The following is a 19758-nucleotide window of genomic DNA, read 5'->3' on the forward strand; positions in this document are numbered from 1 at the left end:
GTGCATCAAGGCGAGGTGGCCTAGTGTCGCCCACTGTAAGTCGATCGACTGGATCGGTGACTGGCCTTGTCGGACCGCCGGTCACCTCGGGGACGCCGCGCGTCTTCCAGTTCCCTTCGGGAAACGCTGCCTGTATAATCGGAGCCGCCGGTTAGATACTTCTTCGGTCGCTTGCCCTCGATGTTCAGCTCAACCGCTCCCGTGTCGCCAGTCCGGACGCTGATCCTCTTTCCCCCGACAGACTTTTGAGTGAAACTCATAGTCACACCATTCATGGTCATGACAATATTATCGTCTTCCTCCGGCTTGGCCTCGCCGCTGCTACCATTTTGAGTGCGAGCATCACTACCTCGGCTGCTACGGCTCTTCTGACTTCCGCTGTCACTTTCCGCACGCTGCGATGTTTTGGCTTTGCGCAGGGCATCCGCGGTAAGTGGCACCGCCACGGCTTTGCCTGATCTCGACGCCTGATACTCTTCTGCCTCTCGCTGCTTATCCTCGATATCGCCGCCTGAATTGTAGTCATAGACAGTTGTCCGTTGGCGACGAGCACCCTCGATGGCAATTCGAGCCGGGCGCACGGAGTCATGATAGGACGTAGAGCGTCTGCTACCCCTCAGACTCTGGCTTCGCTCAGGAACCACGGTCTCGCGTGAAGACCGCCGGTATCCGTAGCTCGGCAGCGCGTCTTCCATCTCCGATAGATCAAAGCTTCTGGATGAGCGGCGCTCCGAGGTGAGAGACGTGGTTGTTGCTGACTTTCGTGGTGGATCGGGGCGTTTCTGAATGATGTGCGGCCGGGTGTTATTTTTGATCGGCGGAGGCGGCATGCGATAATAATCTTCATCGCGATTATGAGATGACTGAGAAGGAAGGCGTGGTCGGGACCGGACGGGAGGAGGAGGTGGCGGTTCGAGTAGTTGCTCGTCTTCACTGTCATCGTCGTCTTCTTCATCGTCGTCATCCTCGCTCTCATCGTAAGGCGGGGTGGGAGGCACATGATCCACGACAGGTGGTCCATAAAGAGAAGGGTGCCGCGCACGCGGCTGCTTCTCTCTAGTCTTGGAGACCGATCGTTCCTGGTGGTGGTCGGTTGGAGGAAGAGCCGCAAACTCCTGTACCCCATAATATGGAGACTGTTGGGCATAATGCGAGGCTGCATAGGACGGGCTATTGGCATAAACGGGTGAAGCCAGCGGAGGCCCGGCTTCGTAGCGACTCATAGGAGACGGGGTATACACCATGGGCCCCATACCTGGCATCATCCCATGAAAGCTCGACGGACGAGCATTCGAGTGATACGAGTTGGAGCGACCGGAACGGGCGGAGGGACGGCTGCTGTGAGAGACATGAACGTCCTGGATGACGGACGGGGGGTATAGGCCTTGTGGTGATGGTGGCGGCGGAGGATAGTCGTAAACTGAGGGCGGCGGTTGCGAGACATAGTAGGGACGTTCCATCCGTCTCGGTTCTATTGGTGTTGAGGCATGGTACAATCCTTGATCGCAATCCCGGCAGGTGCCTGGGACGTGACGCACATGAACACTGTCTCGTCGTCGGGGTCTGGAAGGGGACCGCTGAACTGGAGCAGCAGCGTAATGGCTGGAACTGGGATAGGTTCCCACCTGCATCTTATCGTCACGCACAGGGCGTGCAGGCTTTTCTTTTGCACGATCTTTGCGAGAGGAGCGAAATTTTTCAAGGTCGGCTCGCTTGAGCGTGGAGTCGAGTTTAAGAGGGACAGGACTTTTCCGGCCCGATGGGCCAGATTGGGCGCTATTGATAGTGGCGGCTGTGCGACTGGAGTATCCTGAATCACTGGCACCATCAACCAAGGGCTCAAGTCCAGATCTCAGGTCAGCCTTGGAGCGTTTTGCAGCGATGTGAGCAACTTGACGGGTGTCGGGGAGAATGACGTTTGCGTCTTCGTCGTACTCCTCAACGAAGGCAGCATGAGGCACTTTGCCAGTCATGACTTCAAGGCAACGGCCAAGGCCCAGGTTGGGTCCCTAACTAAAGGGGAGGGGGCTGGTAGGGAAGGACACAGTGGATGACGTGAAACGTGGTGATCCAGCAGGCTTCGGATTGCTTAGTCGATTGACAGGAGCCACCACTGCTGCTCCTTCAGGTTGACTTAGTTTTTGTTTCTTTTTTTTCCCCCTTTCCCCTTTTTTCTTTTTAATTTTCTCCTTTAATTTTACCCTTTCGCCTTACCCAATATGGGTAATATGGTAGAAATTCCCCGCTTCGTGGTTTGTTCCTTCAATCCACTTTCTGCGATGGTCCGAAAATGTAGAACGGCCTGCAGGTCAGGCAAGCAGTAGTAGAGTGACGGCGCGCGTCTAGATCGCAGTCTGTCAGCGCCGGGCAGTGGATGCAAACTGGTAGTCGTCCTTCAAAGCCTGCAATGTCTCCATCGAATAATTTTTCTTTTTTTCCTTTCTTTTTCCTTCAAGGAGATACTAATGAAAACGAAGCAGACAGCGAGTGAAGCCGGCGTTGGTTGGTCCGACGCGCGAAACCCTCCAGCTGTGGTAGACGGAAGAGACGGTGGGTCGACAAGCAGAAGGATGTGGCAGATACGGAGCAGAAACGGAGACTGACGGGAGAACAAAAAGAGGAGAAGCGTGCAGTGAAAGATCTGGCGAACGGTGAATGGAGGAACGGCGAAAGAAAAAGTCGCCTGGCTGCAGAGTGTAGACGCAGACCAAGCGTGTAACCAGTAGTCTGTCCTAGTAGTGTACCGGTTGGGTGTTCGTTTCGTCCCAGGTGATTAGGCCTTGACGAGTTGACGAGTAGAGAGGCCCGTACTCCGAAGACCGCAGTAGGCTTGAAGGTGGGGTTGGGACGCAAAGAAAATGTGGTGAACTAGTAACTGTGGAGAATGGAGGAGAAGAGTTTAGATAGGTAGATAGACAGGAAGAGGAAGACAGATTGACAACGCGATGGAACAGATCCAGTCAGGATGACAACACGTATATCATTGGGTAGAGTGATAAGTAAAGTAACCAAGAAGGAAGATCTGTGAAAGACAATATGAAGACTTGACAGAGAGAGGGAAAGTGAAGAGGGAGAGGGAAAAGAGGCTGCAAGGACAAAGATACGCGCAGATGGACGCAAAGTCTTTTTAAGTCGTTGTTACCCAACGGAAGGAAGTAATAATAATGGGCAATAATTAAAGCAAAAAGCTGATCGTGAAGAAACGGAGAAAAAGAAAATCATAAAATCATAACCAAAAGACAGCCAGAAGTATACCCGAAGGGTGAGGGGATTTTCCTCACCTTTTTTTTCTCTTTCTGTTCTTCTTGACCAGTGATGGCTGAGAATGAAGAAAATGATTCTCAACAATACCTTACATCTAATCGTTTTCAACAGCAACTGTGTGGAAGTACGGAGTACAGAGTACTGTAATCCCTCAAATTGTCAGCGAGGTGGGGAGGCGTTGGAAGAGAGAGTGGCAACCGAACGATGCCTGATCTGCCACTAACCAGGTATTATCTTAGATTAGAATGCTTTAATATGTCTTGATAGATTGAGGACAGAGAAAAGAATTTGAACCGATGAAACTGTGCCTGTCGACCTTCGATAGCCTAGAATAGTTTGCTAGTAGTAATATAAGAACGCTCGATGCCATCCGAATATACGTCACTAGCATCTGTGGATTCTTATCCCTTCTTTGGTCAAGGTTACTGGAGCATCTACAGTTGAGTCAGTAGACAGTCATACTCTCCAGCAGGCAGAACTCAGTAGAAGCCTATTGTGCACAGGTGATTATTCCATTGGCCCGTGTGCCAACGACATTCCGACGAGGCACAGAATGACCATGGAAGACCCAAGATTAATGAGGTTCAAATCTTAACTACGGAATACAATGATAGAGTCATACAGTCATACTACCACATATTTATTAGGAGGTGATGATAAGAAGTCTACATTAAACAAGACCAAATACTGCTAGTAATCGTAGTACCCGACGTAGTATCAAAATTGGAAAAGGCAAAACAACGAGATCCCTGGCTCCGAACGGAACCAACCATGGAACACAGAGAGTGACACAACAAAATCATCTCCACTACTTTACTCTGCCTTACCTTGCCTTTACTTAGCTGTCTATCCTCCGATAATGATCATAATAATGCCATCTGCCTTGGATCCTGTGACCAGATGAATCATTTGATTTTCATATTTGTACAAGAAATTGACCCTCTTTTTTCCATTTCAATTCTTGAATCCAAGCCCGGCAGGATATCAGCAATTTCTACTCCGAGATTCTCCTGTCCCAATCGCTGCCCAAATTCCATTGCGGCCCAATAGTTCTGGCATTGGCCTCCACTGCCGCATCTTCCTTGCTCATGTCTCCATCTTTAAAAAAAAATTTTATCTCAATGAGGGGCAGTTTTCAGTCTTGATTTCTTGATAAGGAATGCCCCTCTTCTACATTGATTTTTTGACATCACCATCAGGCAGCACATTCCTTGTATCAACTTACGGTTCCGTTCCGAGTGCTCAGCCTCAAGATCTTTCATCCCAAAGATCTGAAGTAGAAAAATATTGTTGCTTGTGGATAGAAATAAACAATTACCCCACTTGCCATCTTTGTCTAGTTCTGATAAGATTTAGTACACATCTAATGATTTTGTTTCATCCTGGATAGAGTCAGACTATTAGACTGAAACTAACTGGTCCAGGGACCTCCAGATGGTGGGGTGAGCGAATATAATATTATTATTACACCGGCATCGAACTCCCTCTAGAAGCACGCTAGAAAACATCTGTCAGTTGAAACCCATGCATTGGGCATCCTGGTCTATATCGACGATGTTAGGGTTATGCATCTATAATGGTCATCTTGCTGATGCACATATTCACAACAAAGCTTTGCTCCGGGATCGTCAATTTCTATCTATGTAGCCAGGTAAATTTAGAATCCCTGAAACCTCAAGGTCATATTTCTGTCGACTGCAGACTCCGTCGATATCCACTTGGGCACACATGCTATTCTATGTCTCTCACATTTCGTCCATAACCATATCCGCCGAACATAGATTTGAATCTCTGAGTCATATCTAGATACCAGGTCACTACGAGAAGTATGTTGGCTCTTACATAGGTCAATCATCCTGCGTATCGACTCCTGAATGACCTACCCATCAGGTACGTATTTCCGCGGTGCTTGGTAGCTAAACCATGTACAGCTTACCCAAGAGCCTAACAAGGTCTTTTTCACTGATGCCATCTGGATCACTACCCTTTCCAGCTACGGGTGGTATGATCCAGTCTACTCCGTATTTCTTCAGCTGACAGTTGACTGCACTATTAGATCCTTTGATCGACCAAAGTTAAGAATCACTGGATGTAATTTCCACTTCCCATTGCTTTTTCAGCAAACTAGGTTAATGCTGGTCTCATGTTGAAGCCCATCTATTTACTTTAAGTCTAGTGCAAGGCTGCCCTTTGGTCTCATGAACTGCATTAAACTTCCGTGTTAGCCCAGAGATCTAAGATCCTGGATGCATTCACGAGAAATGCAGAGTTGGACTGTTGAACTCTGTAAGGACTTGTTCTATGCTTTACTTGCTGTATTCTGCCATCGCTATCTCGTCATCAAGTCCATCCCATACAATATCAGTGAAAGGAATCATTTTTAGATATAGAACTGAGCACCAGGCCGTCGGCACCTGTATCTTTACGCTCAGATGTGAGTGGTTATGGGCCCTTGAGGGGTACCTTAAGGAGTGTAGCATATTTAAAGTCTCTAAATAATAAAAAACATATGTAAAATACTCCGTACACCTCTCTTTCATCTTCTTAATTCGACTTTGTTTGTCGGCGCATCATCCATCGATATCGCCGATTTGGTTTTCGATAACATGATGACTCAGCAAGTTGCCTGTACAACGCCGATCGCCCAAACAAAAGCGTCATTCCCAGCCTCCCTCATTATATCCAACCACCGCAATTTCAAGAGTTCTACGTTGCTTGACTCAGGTCTGCGTCTCTCAGTATATTCTGCATTTTCTTCTCTTTATCTTGCGTAAAACCAATTTGTGAACTGCCAACCGTCGACATATTTGCTAACATCCATTCCTCATCGGAGCCATAGCACATACCAAGTGGAGCTGACAGCAACATTCTCTGGAGATACAGAATCCGGGGATCAACCTCCGAGGGTAAAGCCCCTCATTCCACGAGGACCGTCAATCAAGTGCGCTAAAACTGATCTCTTCAGAGTTCCGTCTTGAGCTGCGCGCTCTTGACAGCTCTGGTTTCTGCCCACTATGCCTCCTGTCCAACTAGTGGGGGACTTCCCCGGTATTTCTCTTGAGTATATTGTCGGCAGAGAGAACCAGGTCGCCAGTCATGACCTTGATACTACCGACGGCTCCGTTCTTTCATCTCCAGCAGAGGTTGTCAAAACCCTGAGCCGCAGAGCAGACGAGGCGAAGACATATGTCCCCGGTCAAGGAACAGTCGACCCCAAGAACATCAACATGCAGGGGCTATTAGCATTGTTTGGGTTGATTGGAGCAGCATTTGTTCTTGGCGCCATCTGGTTCTTCTTCTGGGCAAAGAATGGTGGATTCATCTGGAGAAAAGGCGACTGGGATGAATATAAATCTACCGTTCTGCGACGCAAAGGCCCCGACGGACGGACCCTCAGTAATGCCACGAAGAGTACGAGACTGGGTGGGGGCAGTATCGTTGGCAAAGGGTATAGCGACGATGGGTACACGGTTGCCGACGGATACACAGACACCGCAACGACGATCACCGAAAAGGAGGAGGGAGACCACAAGCGCAAGCGCAGATTCCGGGAGACGGCTAAACAGAAACTCCTGCGCAGACGCAAGGACGAGAGCTGGGAGGGCGAAGCCGACGAAGACGTGCGTGCCTACCGCAAGGAGAAACCGGCCCGGATCGGCGGCATCAATTGCGAAGGGGACGGAACCTACCACGGCAGTGACTACGACACCTCCAACCCACCCACCTCCTACAACGCGAGCGAGATGAGTGAGGTACGCGACTACGCCTACGAACCCGCGCGTCAGAGCCGCAATTTCTCCTTCACCCCCGGAAGCGAGGAGGTCCTGAGTCAGACGACGGAGGAGCGCCAACAACTCCGCGAGCCATCAGCGAGACGACACAATCGTCGCCGAGAGAGACGTCGTGCTCCCCCGACCACCTCATCGCGCCAAGGCAGCCCGCGCAAACGAGACCGTCAGTCCGTGCCAGGTCATTACACCGAGCCTCTGGATTTCTCGTCAGCGGGCTCCAGATCCGAGTATCAATACTCCAATGTGGAAACTGATGACGGCTCGGGGACCAAGCACTACCATCATCCCATCCCAGGACTCAGCAAGGGATACCGCCGCGAAGGCGGACGGAGCAGACGACGAGACAGCCTGAGCGACAGCGACGGCGACGAAACACGGTACTCATGAGAGACATAAATTTAACAACGACTTATGGAAATGCGCGCCTCTTTTCTTGCCTTTCTCTTTCTCTTTCTGTCTCATTTCCTGGAACAGACTGTAAATAATACGACGCTTACGTGAAGTTTCACCTTGTGTTTTATGTTCAATGATTGCAACGGATATGACGAATGGGATGGGATGGATCGGGATGAAACAATACGACAATGGAATGGAAGTTTTACTTTGGCAGGGATTTGTATGAGCCACGGAGTCAGATCGTGTCATGAAACATATCATCTTTTGACTTTGACTTTGGGTTGATTTCCTGAAATCAGCTAAACACTCCTGTAACAACATCAATAAGCGGAATATCCTGCTTATTTACTCCACACCAACCATTAGGTAACTACTTCTTAGGATGACCTCAGCTGAACGTAATCTCGGGAAGGACACTCCATCTGTCCAATACTAGGGTGCGTAGCTGATGCAGGACTATCCACGAGATACCTAGCTCAAAGGCAACCAACGATACGAGGCGCCGCAAGCCACAACCCATCCTTACAAGCACACCCATGCATTACTACGAGCTGAGAGCTCGATCGGGTGGGAAAGGGGACAGGGTCAGTTGCGGAAGTGGGACGATACGGTAGACGTTTCACACGTCGCAGAATCTATCATTCGGGAATATAGATGTGTTTGGCTAATATCAGCCTTATTGAAATTAGGTATTGTAGTGTTGCTTGCTGAGTCCATTACGATGTGTCTGCCAATAGGTGTGTGTGTTCTGATTCGCTGGAACGAGGAAACCGAAATAGATAAGACGCCGGTGAAGACAATCTTTGAAGAGGGGAAGGTGTTGAATGGCGACAGATGAGAAATATTCAACGGATGCTATTGATGCGCCGGGCCCAATCCAGGTCTATACATGCCATATGCAAAGTAAGCCGAAACAAATGCGAAACGTAAGATAAGAGACTCCCGCAGAGTCAGAGGAAAGGGACGGGCAACGAAGTAACTGGAGCAGTGAGAGGAAGTATTAGAGCGATAGAGTGCGTAGAGGTGAGGCGCAGGAGACTCCCTTTTTTGGAGTAATGCCAGGCTCAGACTTGCTTTTCTGTAGCCGAGGTCTAGTGGCCTTGCTTCTCTCGGTAGCGCCCGTGTAATCATAATCATCGGTTTGGGACAAAGTCCGCGGGGAGTTCCGAACTGTATCGTCTGAGAACCACACCGTCAGGGCCAAGCGACTGATATTTGCATCATCCCACCCTTCGTCCGACAACTGCTGGAGTTCTGGGGCGGCTTTGAGACGTGAGATTTCTACCGATGAGTGTCGGAGTTGATGCAGGAGCCACTTATTTATAAACATGGCACTGCTGACTTTAGCAGACCCTGGCTCGTAGAAGGGGGAAGAGTCGTCAATCGCTGAAGTCTTCAGAGGATCTTCGGGTTGGGATGCCACTTCTTCAAGGCCCATTCCATATAGAAAATCCATGTCTCCGGTGTATTCTTCGGTCCGGAGCCCTCGTTCGTCGCAGATAGCCCGGAGACGGACAATGTCCAGCATTGTCTCGTGGAGTTCCTTCCGAATTTGCGTCCTTGACCCGTCGTATGACCGCAGGAATTGGAGAGACTCCTCATCCAAAGAGATATTGAGCGAGCTTCGTAGCCTTTGTTTGTCAACAATGGTGTACCACTGTGAATCAAGCTCCGCCAAGCGCTCTTGTAGTATCCGCGCGTCTCCCACTCGCGAGAGGTAATCAAACACGGCAGGTGGGTATTCCTGAGGTTCATCATGGAACGAGAGTGCGCCATCATCGGAGGCGCTGCTTTCAGCCTGAAGGGTTACCTTCGATAGTCCTGGTGGCGACTCACGCAATGATTTCGCGAACCGCTGCATAGATTGGATGAGCACATACTCCTCTTGATCCAGCTCGTCTTCCGTCCGATGATACGTTTGCTCCAGGTCCAAGTATGATTCCGTGGCCGACTCAAGCCCTTCAATCAGGTTAGCGAGCTGGTGATCTTGTGCGAGAAGCGAGTTGAGTCTCTTCATCAACGCGGCTCTATGCTTTCCTTCATCTTCTCGCTTGTAGCGTAGAGCAACGCGCATTTCTCGCGCCCGAAGCCTTCTAGCGGAGACAGCCTCTAATTGTTCGATCAGCCGCCCACTTGCGGAACTGGGTCCAAGTGACGGAACATGGTCACGAGTTTCGCTAGGCTGGTGGGAAGCTTGCGACTTCCAACCCTGTCCCCGGTCCTCCTGTAGATTGTCTGAATGCTCTCTTGGGTTTGTTGGAGAGGGCAAAACATCAGCATCCGTGTCCCTAAAGGAATCGCTATGAGAACCGGCCGGTCCGTGCAAGAGTCTGCTCACAATACTGTTGCGCTCTGCATGATCATCGTGACCTCCCAAGGTACCAGGTTGAGATAACCTCCTGTGGGGAAAGCTTAAGAACGACGTGGTGCCTGGACCTGGACCCAGTGGATCGGCATGAAGATCCAGCTCCACAGTGCTAGAGGGCCGAATGTCCCCTTTCCTCCTCTGCGCATCATGCGAATTTTTTAAGTCACTTGGGAGAGCTCTGAAAGACAAGGGTAACAACTGAATATAAGCGACTCACCCCTTTGTAGGTTGGATATGGATCCTTCATCCGACCCGGCCAAGACCCCATCTTGCAACTACAACAGATCAGGTAGTGGAAGGCTTCCTTTATGCTTACATCTTCTGTGTCCAGGAGACCGGGCAAAAGAGTGAAGAAAGGAGATTAACTGTGTATCAAAATTTCTCTTCTAGCCCACGTGTGTCCCGATCGTTGGACTACTGTGTTGTTCTGCCACAGAAAGGGGGGGTTAGGCCGGAATGCTTTTCTGTTTACCTTGTGCCTTGGGGCTTCACATTTCTCCCGAAATTTGGCCAGCACCAATATAATACTGACCTGGTCCGCCTTGTTATTGTTTGCTTTTCCCCAATATCTTATTCTTTCATGGTTTTGTTCCTTGGTCTTTGGGTCATTTTCTAATAAGCCGGATGAAAGGGATATTGCCCATCTATTTCCTATTTCCTTGCCTGGATGCGTCACGTCGATGAGTCTCATAGGCGGATGCCAGCATCACTCTGTGCGACCTCCCAATCACCAGGCCGGAATGGCGACAGGCATCATTTCCTGTTAACTCGCAGTTCTCCCCATGACTTCCCACAATTAAAGATTCAGATGCTTGAAAGGACAAAATATATTGATGACAGCCTTGCGAGTGTGTTTCATGAGTCGTGGCTTTCAAAGCACACGGGAGCGTTCGGCCTTCCCGTGCCGTCTCATTGGTGCTACTAATCCTATGGAGCTGGTGATGCGCTACTGAGTGTCTCCTACTGGTCAGACGGACCAAGCCGTGTAGTCTCCGTTCGAGGTGCAGTAGTAGTTCCTGTCAGACCCCTCTCCCATTTCGTGGAGAGAACCATGAACTAAGCTAATCAGTATGGATGGGTAGCAAAGCGTCCATACGCCAACCCCCCCTGCGAGGCCAATCAAGAAAAAGAGGGTGCTTATCCCGGACCTCGTAAAGCCAGATACGACTTTCCTGGGTCGATTGTCATGTGCGACATCTCATCTACGAGTAGAATTCGGACAACAAAGTAGGCACACATACCTGGCGCTGATCGTGCATCGAAGCTGTTCGGTCAGTCTGATCCTTCTATCAATATGGAGGGAAGTGAGTGACAGCAGAAGAGCCTCAATTTGGCTCCTTCAGCCCAGCTATGTCGGTATGGGTTGCCACTACCGTCAGGTTGCCTTTAAGCAGCCATGCAGTCCAGTAGTCCAACTGTTTGAGAGCTTCGACTCTCGCACCTCCAGATCTTCTCGATCAACGTATTTCGATAAATCCAAGCAGTGACTTATTCAATTGTGACTTGTCTGCAACTGTCGGAAAACGAAGTATGGCCAATTCTGAAAGATGGCCCCGACATCAGCATCCTAGTGGTAGGAGGCCTGCACAAACATTATCTCGGATTCGTCGCAGAAAGCTCATTTATGCATTTAGCTACTCATCGTGACAACGGAGGGCAAAGCGATCGATCAGCGAGACACGAGGGGTCGAATTCAAGACGGTAGAAAAAAAGTTCCATGGCTGCTCACGGTCAATGCTGATGTGACTTGCTTAAGTGACGTTCCACGCTCGTCGTCAGCCCTTCCCTACCGAGATGAAAGTGGTCGTCCTGCAAGTGATGTGACTCTCGCATCCCCTTCATATGGCTTACCGTCTCGACATGGTGGACAGCCGAACAATTTTCCAGCGTATGTTGAAAGCATATAACTTAGCTGGGAGGTATGGTCCATGATATGAAAGGTACTGACGGCAGGAAACTTGAATAGTGTTCAGAATATACAACAGAGCTCTCTGCGCCATTCAGTCCATAGATCGACCCCACCCGTCAATTATCCTTCTGGTGTCTACGATGGAGACGTGGCCATTGAAGGTGCATACAACACCCAGCGTAATTATCGTGCATCTGCTGGGGACCACAATTCTAGGGCTATGGACACTCTGACTACTGATTTTGCACACATGGGAACACGCTTCCTAACCCAGGGATCCAGCGAGCTACACAGCGATATTTTTGAGAGTCATGATTATCAACCAGCAAGTCCTCGCAGGCATCATAATCATTTTCCAGCGTCTGGATACACGCCACCAGACTTGACACTCGCGCGCATTCCTGGAGTGCATCAAAGTGCCAGTGGTCGCATGATGTACAGTCCAGTGCCTGTATTAGGTTCAGATCATACGGAAACACATGTCACATCCGAACAGAGCAGTCCTCCGCTTGGGGTGAGTGAACATTCGCAGTCCAGATACGACACGCGTCTGATGATAATATAGACTCTGCAAAACCGAAAGGCTTACAGCATCCGCGGTGAATCAGGCGGAGTGTATGAATCCCCTCTCGATTCGCGTATGTGATATATATTGCCCATGGCCCACTTCAGCCATCTAATAATCTCTAGGTTATCAAGTGCAGAGACCCCCTAGCAAGTTCTTTGTCGTGGGAAGGGTAAGAACTATATGAGGAGCCCCCAGATCATCCTCTTTTCTGCAAAGCCTTTTCGTACTATCTGCAACTTTCTGACAAATTGTACAGGTCTTCGCAATCCTCTGGCATGAAGGCAGAGGACAACAAGGAACCGTAATCTCACAAGGAACCGTGATCTCGGACTTCCAAAGCCAAGGCAGAACCACCCAAAACCAATTCACCCGAGGCAGATATGGAGAGGAGATCTTCAGCGGTATCCGGCGCATGGTGGTTGTCAAAGCGATGAGGCAATGCGCCTGGTGTGTGTAAGTCAAGCCCATTGAGGAGCTATTCTACCAACCAACGCTGATTATACAGTTCAGACCAATCACCACTTATGGTGGCAAAGGAGTAGCCAAACCCGGCGTCGACCCCGCCAAACATGCCATTGTTTATATGCGGGGGTCCGTGCCGACCCGCAAAGCTGATGAGCCACGAATGACCAAGGAACCCTTGGAGATCAAACCAGCGAGACCTGACGAGAGACTCGATGAGATGTCTCGTCTGAATTTCGGTAAGGTCTACACCGTCGAACATAATGTCAAAGTGCGCGATGTCGGGATGATATCCGAGACCTCAATGGTCAAATTCAGAGGCTATGCAAGTAATGAATTCAGACTCGATATTTAATGCAGCTTCAAGACGTTCCAAGTGCAAAATTCCCATACGGTGAGGATTGATTGTTTTTGGTGCTCAAGGTGGACACTGTCCCTGTGTCCAACTTTCAGTTTCTATTGCCGTTTCTTTTCCTTGATTCTTCGCTCTTTTGCCCGCGCTTATTCAAGTTCTTTTAGGGCTGGAAGGATGACTGTGTCACCGAATACGTATTTGCAACATATCGTAATACGACAGTGATTGACCTAGGCGAAAATTGTTTGTTCTCAACGCCATTTATGGTCTATGAATACGACTTGAAGCACACCAGTGCAGATTTTGTATGTGCGATTGTTTTTCGGGCCCTTTTCATGATTCATCCATGTTGCTATCACATCAGTGTTTGAAAAATACCTTGCCTTGCCGAACGGAAAGATGAGGATATGATATAGTCAGACTTAATTATCTTTCCTGAACGATTGAGAAAAGTATGTTAAAACTGCTAGAGGAAGAAGTAATACTCCGTACTATATTGAAAAGAGTGTCAACATCAGTGGATGAAGCTTGGCACTATCAAAGGAGTAGATAGTGGAGAAAATACTGCCGCGGGAATCTCACCGCCCGACAGAATTTCTGAAACCGCCCGAACGAAGGAAAACTTTCCAGTCTGCAATATCCTACAATCAAGTCAACTTCAAAGGGCTTTTCCAACGGCTTTTGGAGCTCTGTGTCGCCAAAATGAAACGCAAGCTTGATGCCAATGATGTCCCCTCAACAGAGGTCGCAGAGGAAAAGGAGACAAAAGATGCGGACAACACCGATTTCGAAAGCCTCAATCTCGATCCCCGACTGCGCCAAGCTTTGATCAAAGAACAATTCACGAAGCCCACTCCCGTTCAATCCAAGGCCATCCCGCTCGCTCTTGAGGGCAAGGATATTCTTGGTAAGCATAAAGGATTTAGTATGTGCTATGGTTTGACGCCGCTAATGAAATCAGCCCGTGCGAAGACAGGCTCTGGAAAGACTGCGGCCTATGTCCTCCCGATTTTACAGACGATCCTTCAGAAGAAAGCTGTACGTTATCATAGTCTCATATTCAAGAAGACGAATATTCTAAGACGCCTAATTGTCTAGGCCGATCCCTCGTTAAAGGCTACCACTGGCCTCATCCTCGTTCCCACCCGAGAGCTTGCGGAACAAGTTCAGAGTGTTATCACCAAATTTTCTGCATTCTGCGGCAAAGATGTTCGCTCCGTGAATCTTACACAGAAGGTTTCCGACGCTGTGCAGCGCACCATGCTCGCCGATTACCCAGACCTGATTGTATCCACTCCCGCTCGTGTGATTGCCAACCTGGGTACTTCGGCCCTGTCACTGGAGAATTTGACGCACCTGGTAATCGATGAAGCGGATCTGGTTCTTTCCTATGGCTATGAAGAGGATATCAATGCATTGGCGAAGGCGATCCCCCGCGGTGTGCAGACGTTCCTCATGAGTGCAACCCTCACGTCTGAAGTCGATACTTTGAAGGGCTTGTTCTGTCGGAGTCCGGTGATTCTGAAGTTGGAAGACAAGGAGGATGAGGGTGCCGGTATCAGTCAGTTTGTTGTCAGGTATGATCGATTGTCCTAACTGAGAATGCTTGGTCTCTGGCTAATGGTTGCGGCAGATGCGCGGAAGATGAAAAGTTCCTCCTGACCTACGTCATTTTCAAACTACAGTTGATCAAAGGCAAAGTCATTATCTTTGTTGGCGACATTGACCGCTGTTATCGCCTCAAGCTCTTCCTTGAGCAATTTGGGATCAAAAGCTGTGTCCTCAATTCGGAGCTGCCCATCAATTCTCGGATTCACGTTGTGCAGGAGTTCAACAAGGGTGTTTACGATATTATTATCGCAGCGGATGAGCAAGAAGTGATGGGATCGCGGGCATCTTCCAAGAAGTCCAAGGAGGCCACTGACGGAGACGAAGAGTCCAAGGACAAGATGGGCTCTAGTGAAGACGAGGACAACGAACCAGAGCAGACCGGTAAAGCTGCCCGCCCAGAGAAACGTCGCAAGACATCAGGAAAAGCCAAGGATTACGGAATATCCCGTGGCATTGATTTCCAGAACGTCGCATGTGTTCTAAACTTCGACCTCCCCACTACTTCCAAGTCCTACACCCACCGCATCGGCCGTACAGGAAGAGCCGGCAAAGCCGGCATGGCCCTGTCATTCGTCGTCCCAGCGGACGAATTCGGCAAACACAAGCCCACCAGTTTCCCAACCGCCAAGCACGACGAGTCCGTATTGGCGAAGATCGTTAAGAAACAAGCGAAACTCGGCCACGAGGTGAAACCCTACCACTTCGAGATGAAGCAGGTCGATGCTTTCCGGTACCGTATGACGGACGCCCTTCGCGCAGTCACACGCTTGGCGATCCAGGAAGCGCGCGCGCGCGAAATCCGCCAGGAGCTGGTCAAGAGCGAGAAGCTCAAGCGGCACTTCGAAGAGAATCCCGAGGAGCTCAAGCAACTGCGCCATGACGGCGAGCTTCGCGCCGCGCGGATCCAACCACATCTGAAACACATCCCGGATTATTTGATGCCGAGCAAGGGAAGGAAGGGCATCTCCAGCGAGGACGTTGGGTTTGTTGGTTTCAGGAAATCGGGAGAGAATCGGATTCGCAAAGCGAGAGAGAAGAATCGGGGTAAGGGTAAGGGGCGGAAACCATCCGGCGTGAGAAAGGTGGACCCGCTCAAGACCTTCAACCGGGGTCGCAAGTGATAAGGTTGTTGATGGATGTGTTGGATGTGTCTTTTATGATAGATCTGGGAGGGAATACAAAAGTTTGAAATGGCTGCATAATCATGTACATACAGGCGATCCTAAATCTATAGATACCAATTGCGATTCTCTAGTGACCTAGTTGTATACAAGGCGCCGCCCGCCTCCGATCAGAGTCGTCAGTCTAAAGTATCAATTAATGTCTTATGGAACGCTCCTATATATACTGTAATCGATATCACCGTTCTAGGTGTAGCATCATGGGACGAAACTTCGATAATCCGCCCCGAGTAATTTTTTAAGGATGCCGGCATCCAATCCCTCCAAGCCAAAAGAAAAATGCACCCACTTTCCTCGTCCGCTCCGCCGAAGCTGCAAAACACTTCTCTGCACCGCTTTCGCAGAACGCAGAGTCTCCCGGTAATACTCCAATTCCTTCGCTCGCCTGTACTTGATGCGTTCGACCTCGACATCCCACGGAAGATCCGGAGTATCGGACGGAGCGGGAGATGGTGCATGGATGGACGAAGCGAGCGATCGCAAAGGAGACGATGGTAGTCGCTCACTTGCATCGCTTTGGGGTACGGCGAAGTCACTGTCCTCGACATGAGGGAGCCACCCAGGTCCTAGGCGGATATACTCGATATCCCTCCATGATCCGTTCCATTCGGGACCAGAGGGCAGGGCTTCGCCGTCCGGGCTAACGCCTTCCCACGTCAACGCGGGGATCCAGTCCCCGCAACCTTCGAGATCCAACCACTTCAGACAATATGTTACGCGTGAGACCCTGCGCAGAATGGCAGCTGCTTCGGCCCAGTTGTTCTCCATTCCAGTGTAAGAGTCTGTACCGCCGTAGGCGAAGGTGAGGGATCGTTGGGTGGGATGCCTGATACGGGTGTTCATAGCGTTCGGAGTAACTGTCGGTAAAGGCCAGTGCGCCAAAGAGAGATGGGTAATTGTTGATAGACGCGATAGGAGGTCGACAAGGGAGTTCCAGTTCGCAGCTGCAGGTTTGGGGTGCGCTAGGGAGAGGAAGCGCAGATTCTGGAAGCGAAGGCCCTGGCTTAATGCCTTGGGAATGGGCATATTAGGATTTTCATCCACCAATTCATCTTCGTCATCGATCTCCTCCCATGATGACGGAACAGGCTTTTTAGCCTTGCCTTGTGCAGGACTTGCTCCTGACTCGTTCGAAAGCAAAAGTTCACGCGAGAGCTGTTTTATAGTCATCCAGCGCCCTAATGCACTGCTCAAATCCAGACGCGAAACCTCTGAGTCCCCATCTTGGGCTATATCCCCAGCATCCCCACTCTCGTAGCCATCAGTACCGAATTTCTCAAACAGAGGCTTCAACCCATGCATCAGCCCTTTTAGTGGTTGATCTCTCGCATAACCAGCAATATAGCTCAGCAGCAAGATCTTGACATGACTGGGCAGCACAGCCAGAAATTGCCCATCGTACTCGATATGCCACGCCCATTGCGACGCCATGGTCTTCAGAACCATATGCAACAGGTCCGACTTGCGCGGGAACGTGGTCCCCGGTAGCCGATCCAACCGGTATATGATCCTCTCCACTCGCGCAGCATTTGTCGCATTCAAATCTTCATCCGATGTATCGTTATCATGACTCCCCAAGAGCCAGCTCTGGGGAGGCGGCGGTCCGGGAGTCCTCCTGAGCCGTCGTCCAGTAACTCCGACGCGGCGTGCTTCTGGGCGGGGACGAGGTGGCGGGGTTTCAGGAAGCTCTAGCAAGTTCCGTAGTGACGGGTGGACCGATCGAGGAGCGACAAACCGGGTTGGGCTGCCAGCGCCGTCTTCAGGCGAGCGGGAAACCTGAGTGCGACGGAGGTGGTTGATCAGGTCGTTGACCGATGGTGTCGATGCGCTCGAGGACGAGGCCTGCGAAGCATGGAACCGTTCATTTTGGTTACGAGGGCCGGATGAGATTAACGTATGATGAGCGGGACTGACAGGCTTCGCGAAGGAGTGTTTGTGGTGCTTTTTGGGCATAGAGAATATGATGACAGAAAGGAACGGGAAGCAGGTGGGGTGTTGACGGAGCGGCGTTGGAGCAGCTGGGGGGGTTTTGTTTTTACCCACGGATGATTTCGCCCCCTCACCCGGAGAAGGGCACAGGGCTGGACTCGACTACGGAGCAACTAAACGACGTTCTACATCCTCAGGTTTTTGTACACGCACCATTCGTAATCTTACATATGTACTTGAGGAACAAAGAGTAGGGCAGCCTGACTCATATGTCCCTTACCCATGACTCATCTTTCATTTTGCCTTCTCGTTGCGGACCTTCTTCAATCCATGTCTCCGCGAGACCGTGTTTGGGGTCTTCGTCGGAGAGGCCTCTGGTCCGTCTTACCTCCAAGACAAGATCCCGGACCTTCTTGGTAACCTCCTTTCGCAGCTCCACCGCCTCTTCGTCGTGCAGCAGTTCGTCGCTAAGTACGCCGAGGGGAAGATTGCGAGTCTCCGGTGACGCTGACTCAGCCTTTGCCTTGATCTCACGCCATCTTCTTCTCATGTCGCCAAAGACAGCCTCAGAATCTACCTTCTTTCCAAATGTGATGCTAATGTCCTTTCCTACTCGAGGAAGGAACCGAGGAAAGCCACGGCTTTCGTGCATGACCTGGTCAAATCCCTCTAGCCAGATTGGGACAATGTCAGGACACTCGTTTGCTTCCAATATCAGTCGGGCGACACCCCACTTGAAATAACGCATCGTTTTGTTCGGGGCCTGGTGTATTTTCCCCTCGGGAAAGATGTGGACCCAGGAGTATGAGTTGCAGGCGTAGGCAGACGGTGCCAGATGTGAATCCATTCCAGTAGTGGTGTAAGCCGTGGGAAGATCCGAGAATGGGTCGACGCAGATGTTCTCTAAGCTCCAGTGCTGTCTTTCGGGAGGCGGGAGGTGTGGATCTGGAGGGAACGGCCCCTTCGACAATAACCGGATAGCTTGGGTTACGGCTGGCTGCGCCAAACCGCCATAGGGCGAGTGTGCTAGTCGATGTGTGGGTAGCACTTGGCCCATCGTGAAGAAGAGAGCTAGAGGTCTACTCAGGTCCAGCTGGTTAGCCGCAACACCAGGACCAGACTGGGTGTTGTTTCATACCGGCTTTGATAACAAATATCATGACTGCCAAAGCCCCATCTCTTGTTGGACGAGGAAAGTCCAAAATTCCACCGTAATGGAATCGCTCCCCACATGATCGGATCATCCATACTGCTCGAGTCAGAGACAACGGTAAGCTTCGTCGAAGTCGCAGATGGGTGCCGCCTCAAGCTTCGAGGCGCATCGTACGTACGTACACGCTTATATGGTTCGAGACTGTCGAATCAATCCCATGTCAGCAATCGATGTCCGCGCAGCGATCAGACAGAGGCAGAGGATATTTGTAGAGTAAAGAGGATCGATACCTGTCAGCAAACCCCTCGTCCTTCGCGACCTATCCTGTCGGGACTCGAGTAATTCCAGAAAGGAATTCAAGCCATTGATTTCCGGACGACTACACATAAACAAGAACGAACGGCACAGCGCAGCGACTCCGAAAATCGTCGTAGCCGAAAGCGCCCTCCAAGGAAGAGACGGGCAATCGCCCGTCGCGCTGCGATCCGTAGAACGGGACATGGTATACAGCTCTACCGAGAAGGATCCATGGACAAGTAGATAGACAACAGATGCAGCGAGAACAAAAAGACAAGAGAATGCCAACAAGGGCCAAAGAAAGATTGGAAGAGCAACGAGGGGAAGAAGATCTACATAACTCCCCCAGACAGAGACGAGCGGCGTGAAAGCAAGAGACGCCATCATTGGCTTTGGCTTTGCGGCCGCGGAGGTCGGAGGCGAGCACGGACCACCCTGCACCTCCGAACCTCCAGAGTACAAGTATTTTCGCCC

The 19758-nt window shown here is 50.4% G+C and overlaps 6 protein-coding genes across 6 annotated transcripts; 3 read left to right on the plus strand and 3 right to left on the minus strand.

Annotated features, from left to right (window-relative positions):
• Nucleotides 1-20: 20 nt before the first annotated feature.
• Nucleotides 21-1973, minus strand: ALT_3696 (uncharacterized protein; the record flags this gene model as incomplete). The annotated part of the gene is made up of 1 exon (XM_033556375.2): nt 21-1973. One exon carries the CDS (start codon nt 1971-1973, stop codon nt 21-23), a length of 1953 nt encoding a protein of 650 aa, XP_033412266.2.
• A 4305-nt stretch (nt 1974-6278) lies between these two features.
• On the plus strand, nt 6279-7442 carry ALT_3697 (uncharacterized protein; the record flags this gene model as incomplete). Its single annotated transcript, XM_033556374.2, has 1 exon — nt 6279-7442. The coding sequence occupies one exon, from the start codon at nt 6279-6281 to the stop codon at nt 7440-7442; it is 1164 nt and encodes a 387-aa protein (XP_033412265.2).
• Nucleotides 7443-8451: 1009 nt separating this feature from the next.
• On the minus strand, nt 8452-10087 carry ALT_3698 (uncharacterized protein; the record flags this gene model as incomplete). The annotated part of the gene is made up of 2 exons (XM_033556373.2): nt 8452-9957; nt 10037-10087. The coding sequence occupies 2 exons, from the start codon at nt 10085-10087 to the stop codon at nt 8452-8454; spliced, it is 1557 nt and encodes a 518-aa protein (XP_033412264.2).
• Nucleotides 10088-11948: 1861 nt separating this feature from the next.
• ALT_3699 (uncharacterized protein) lies at nt 11949-13113 on the plus strand (the record flags this gene model as incomplete). Its single annotated transcript, XM_033556372.2, has 5 exons — nt 11949-12242; nt 12294-12366; nt 12419-12465; nt 12553-12749; nt 12807-13113. The coding sequence occupies 5 exons, from the start codon at nt 11949-11951 to the stop codon at nt 13111-13113; spliced, it is 918 nt and encodes a 305-aa protein (XP_033412263.2).
• A 702-nt stretch (nt 13114-13815) lies between these two features.
• On the plus strand, nt 13816-15845 carry dbp9 (ATP-dependent DNA/RNA helicase; the record flags this gene model as incomplete). Its single annotated transcript, XM_033556371.2, has 4 exons — nt 13816-14020; nt 14075-14151; nt 14212-14690; nt 14747-15845. The coding sequence occupies 4 exons, from the start codon at nt 13816-13818 to the stop codon at nt 15843-15845; spliced, it is 1860 nt and encodes a 619-aa protein (XP_033412262.2).
• A 258-nt stretch (nt 15846-16103) lies between these two features.
• ALT_3701 (lysophosphatidylcholine acyltransferase) lies at nt 16104-19488 on the minus strand (the record flags this gene model as incomplete). Its single annotated transcript, XM_089599619.1, has 4 exons — nt 16104-17996; nt 18115-18913; nt 18973-19188; nt 19385-19488. The coding sequence occupies 4 exons, from the start codon at nt 19486-19488 to the stop codon at nt 16104-16106; spliced, it is 3012 nt and encodes a 1003-aa protein (XP_089455957.1).
• Between the last annotated feature and the right edge of the window lie 270 nt (nt 19489-19758).

The sequence above is a fragment of the Aspergillus lentulus genome (genome assembly GCF_001445615.1).
Source record: "Aspergillus lentulus DNA, contig: Alt08, strain: IFM 54703, whole genome shotgun sequence".
Taxonomy (NCBI): Eukaryota; Fungi; Ascomycota; class Eurotiomycetes; order Eurotiales; family Aspergillaceae; genus Aspergillus; species Aspergillus lentulus.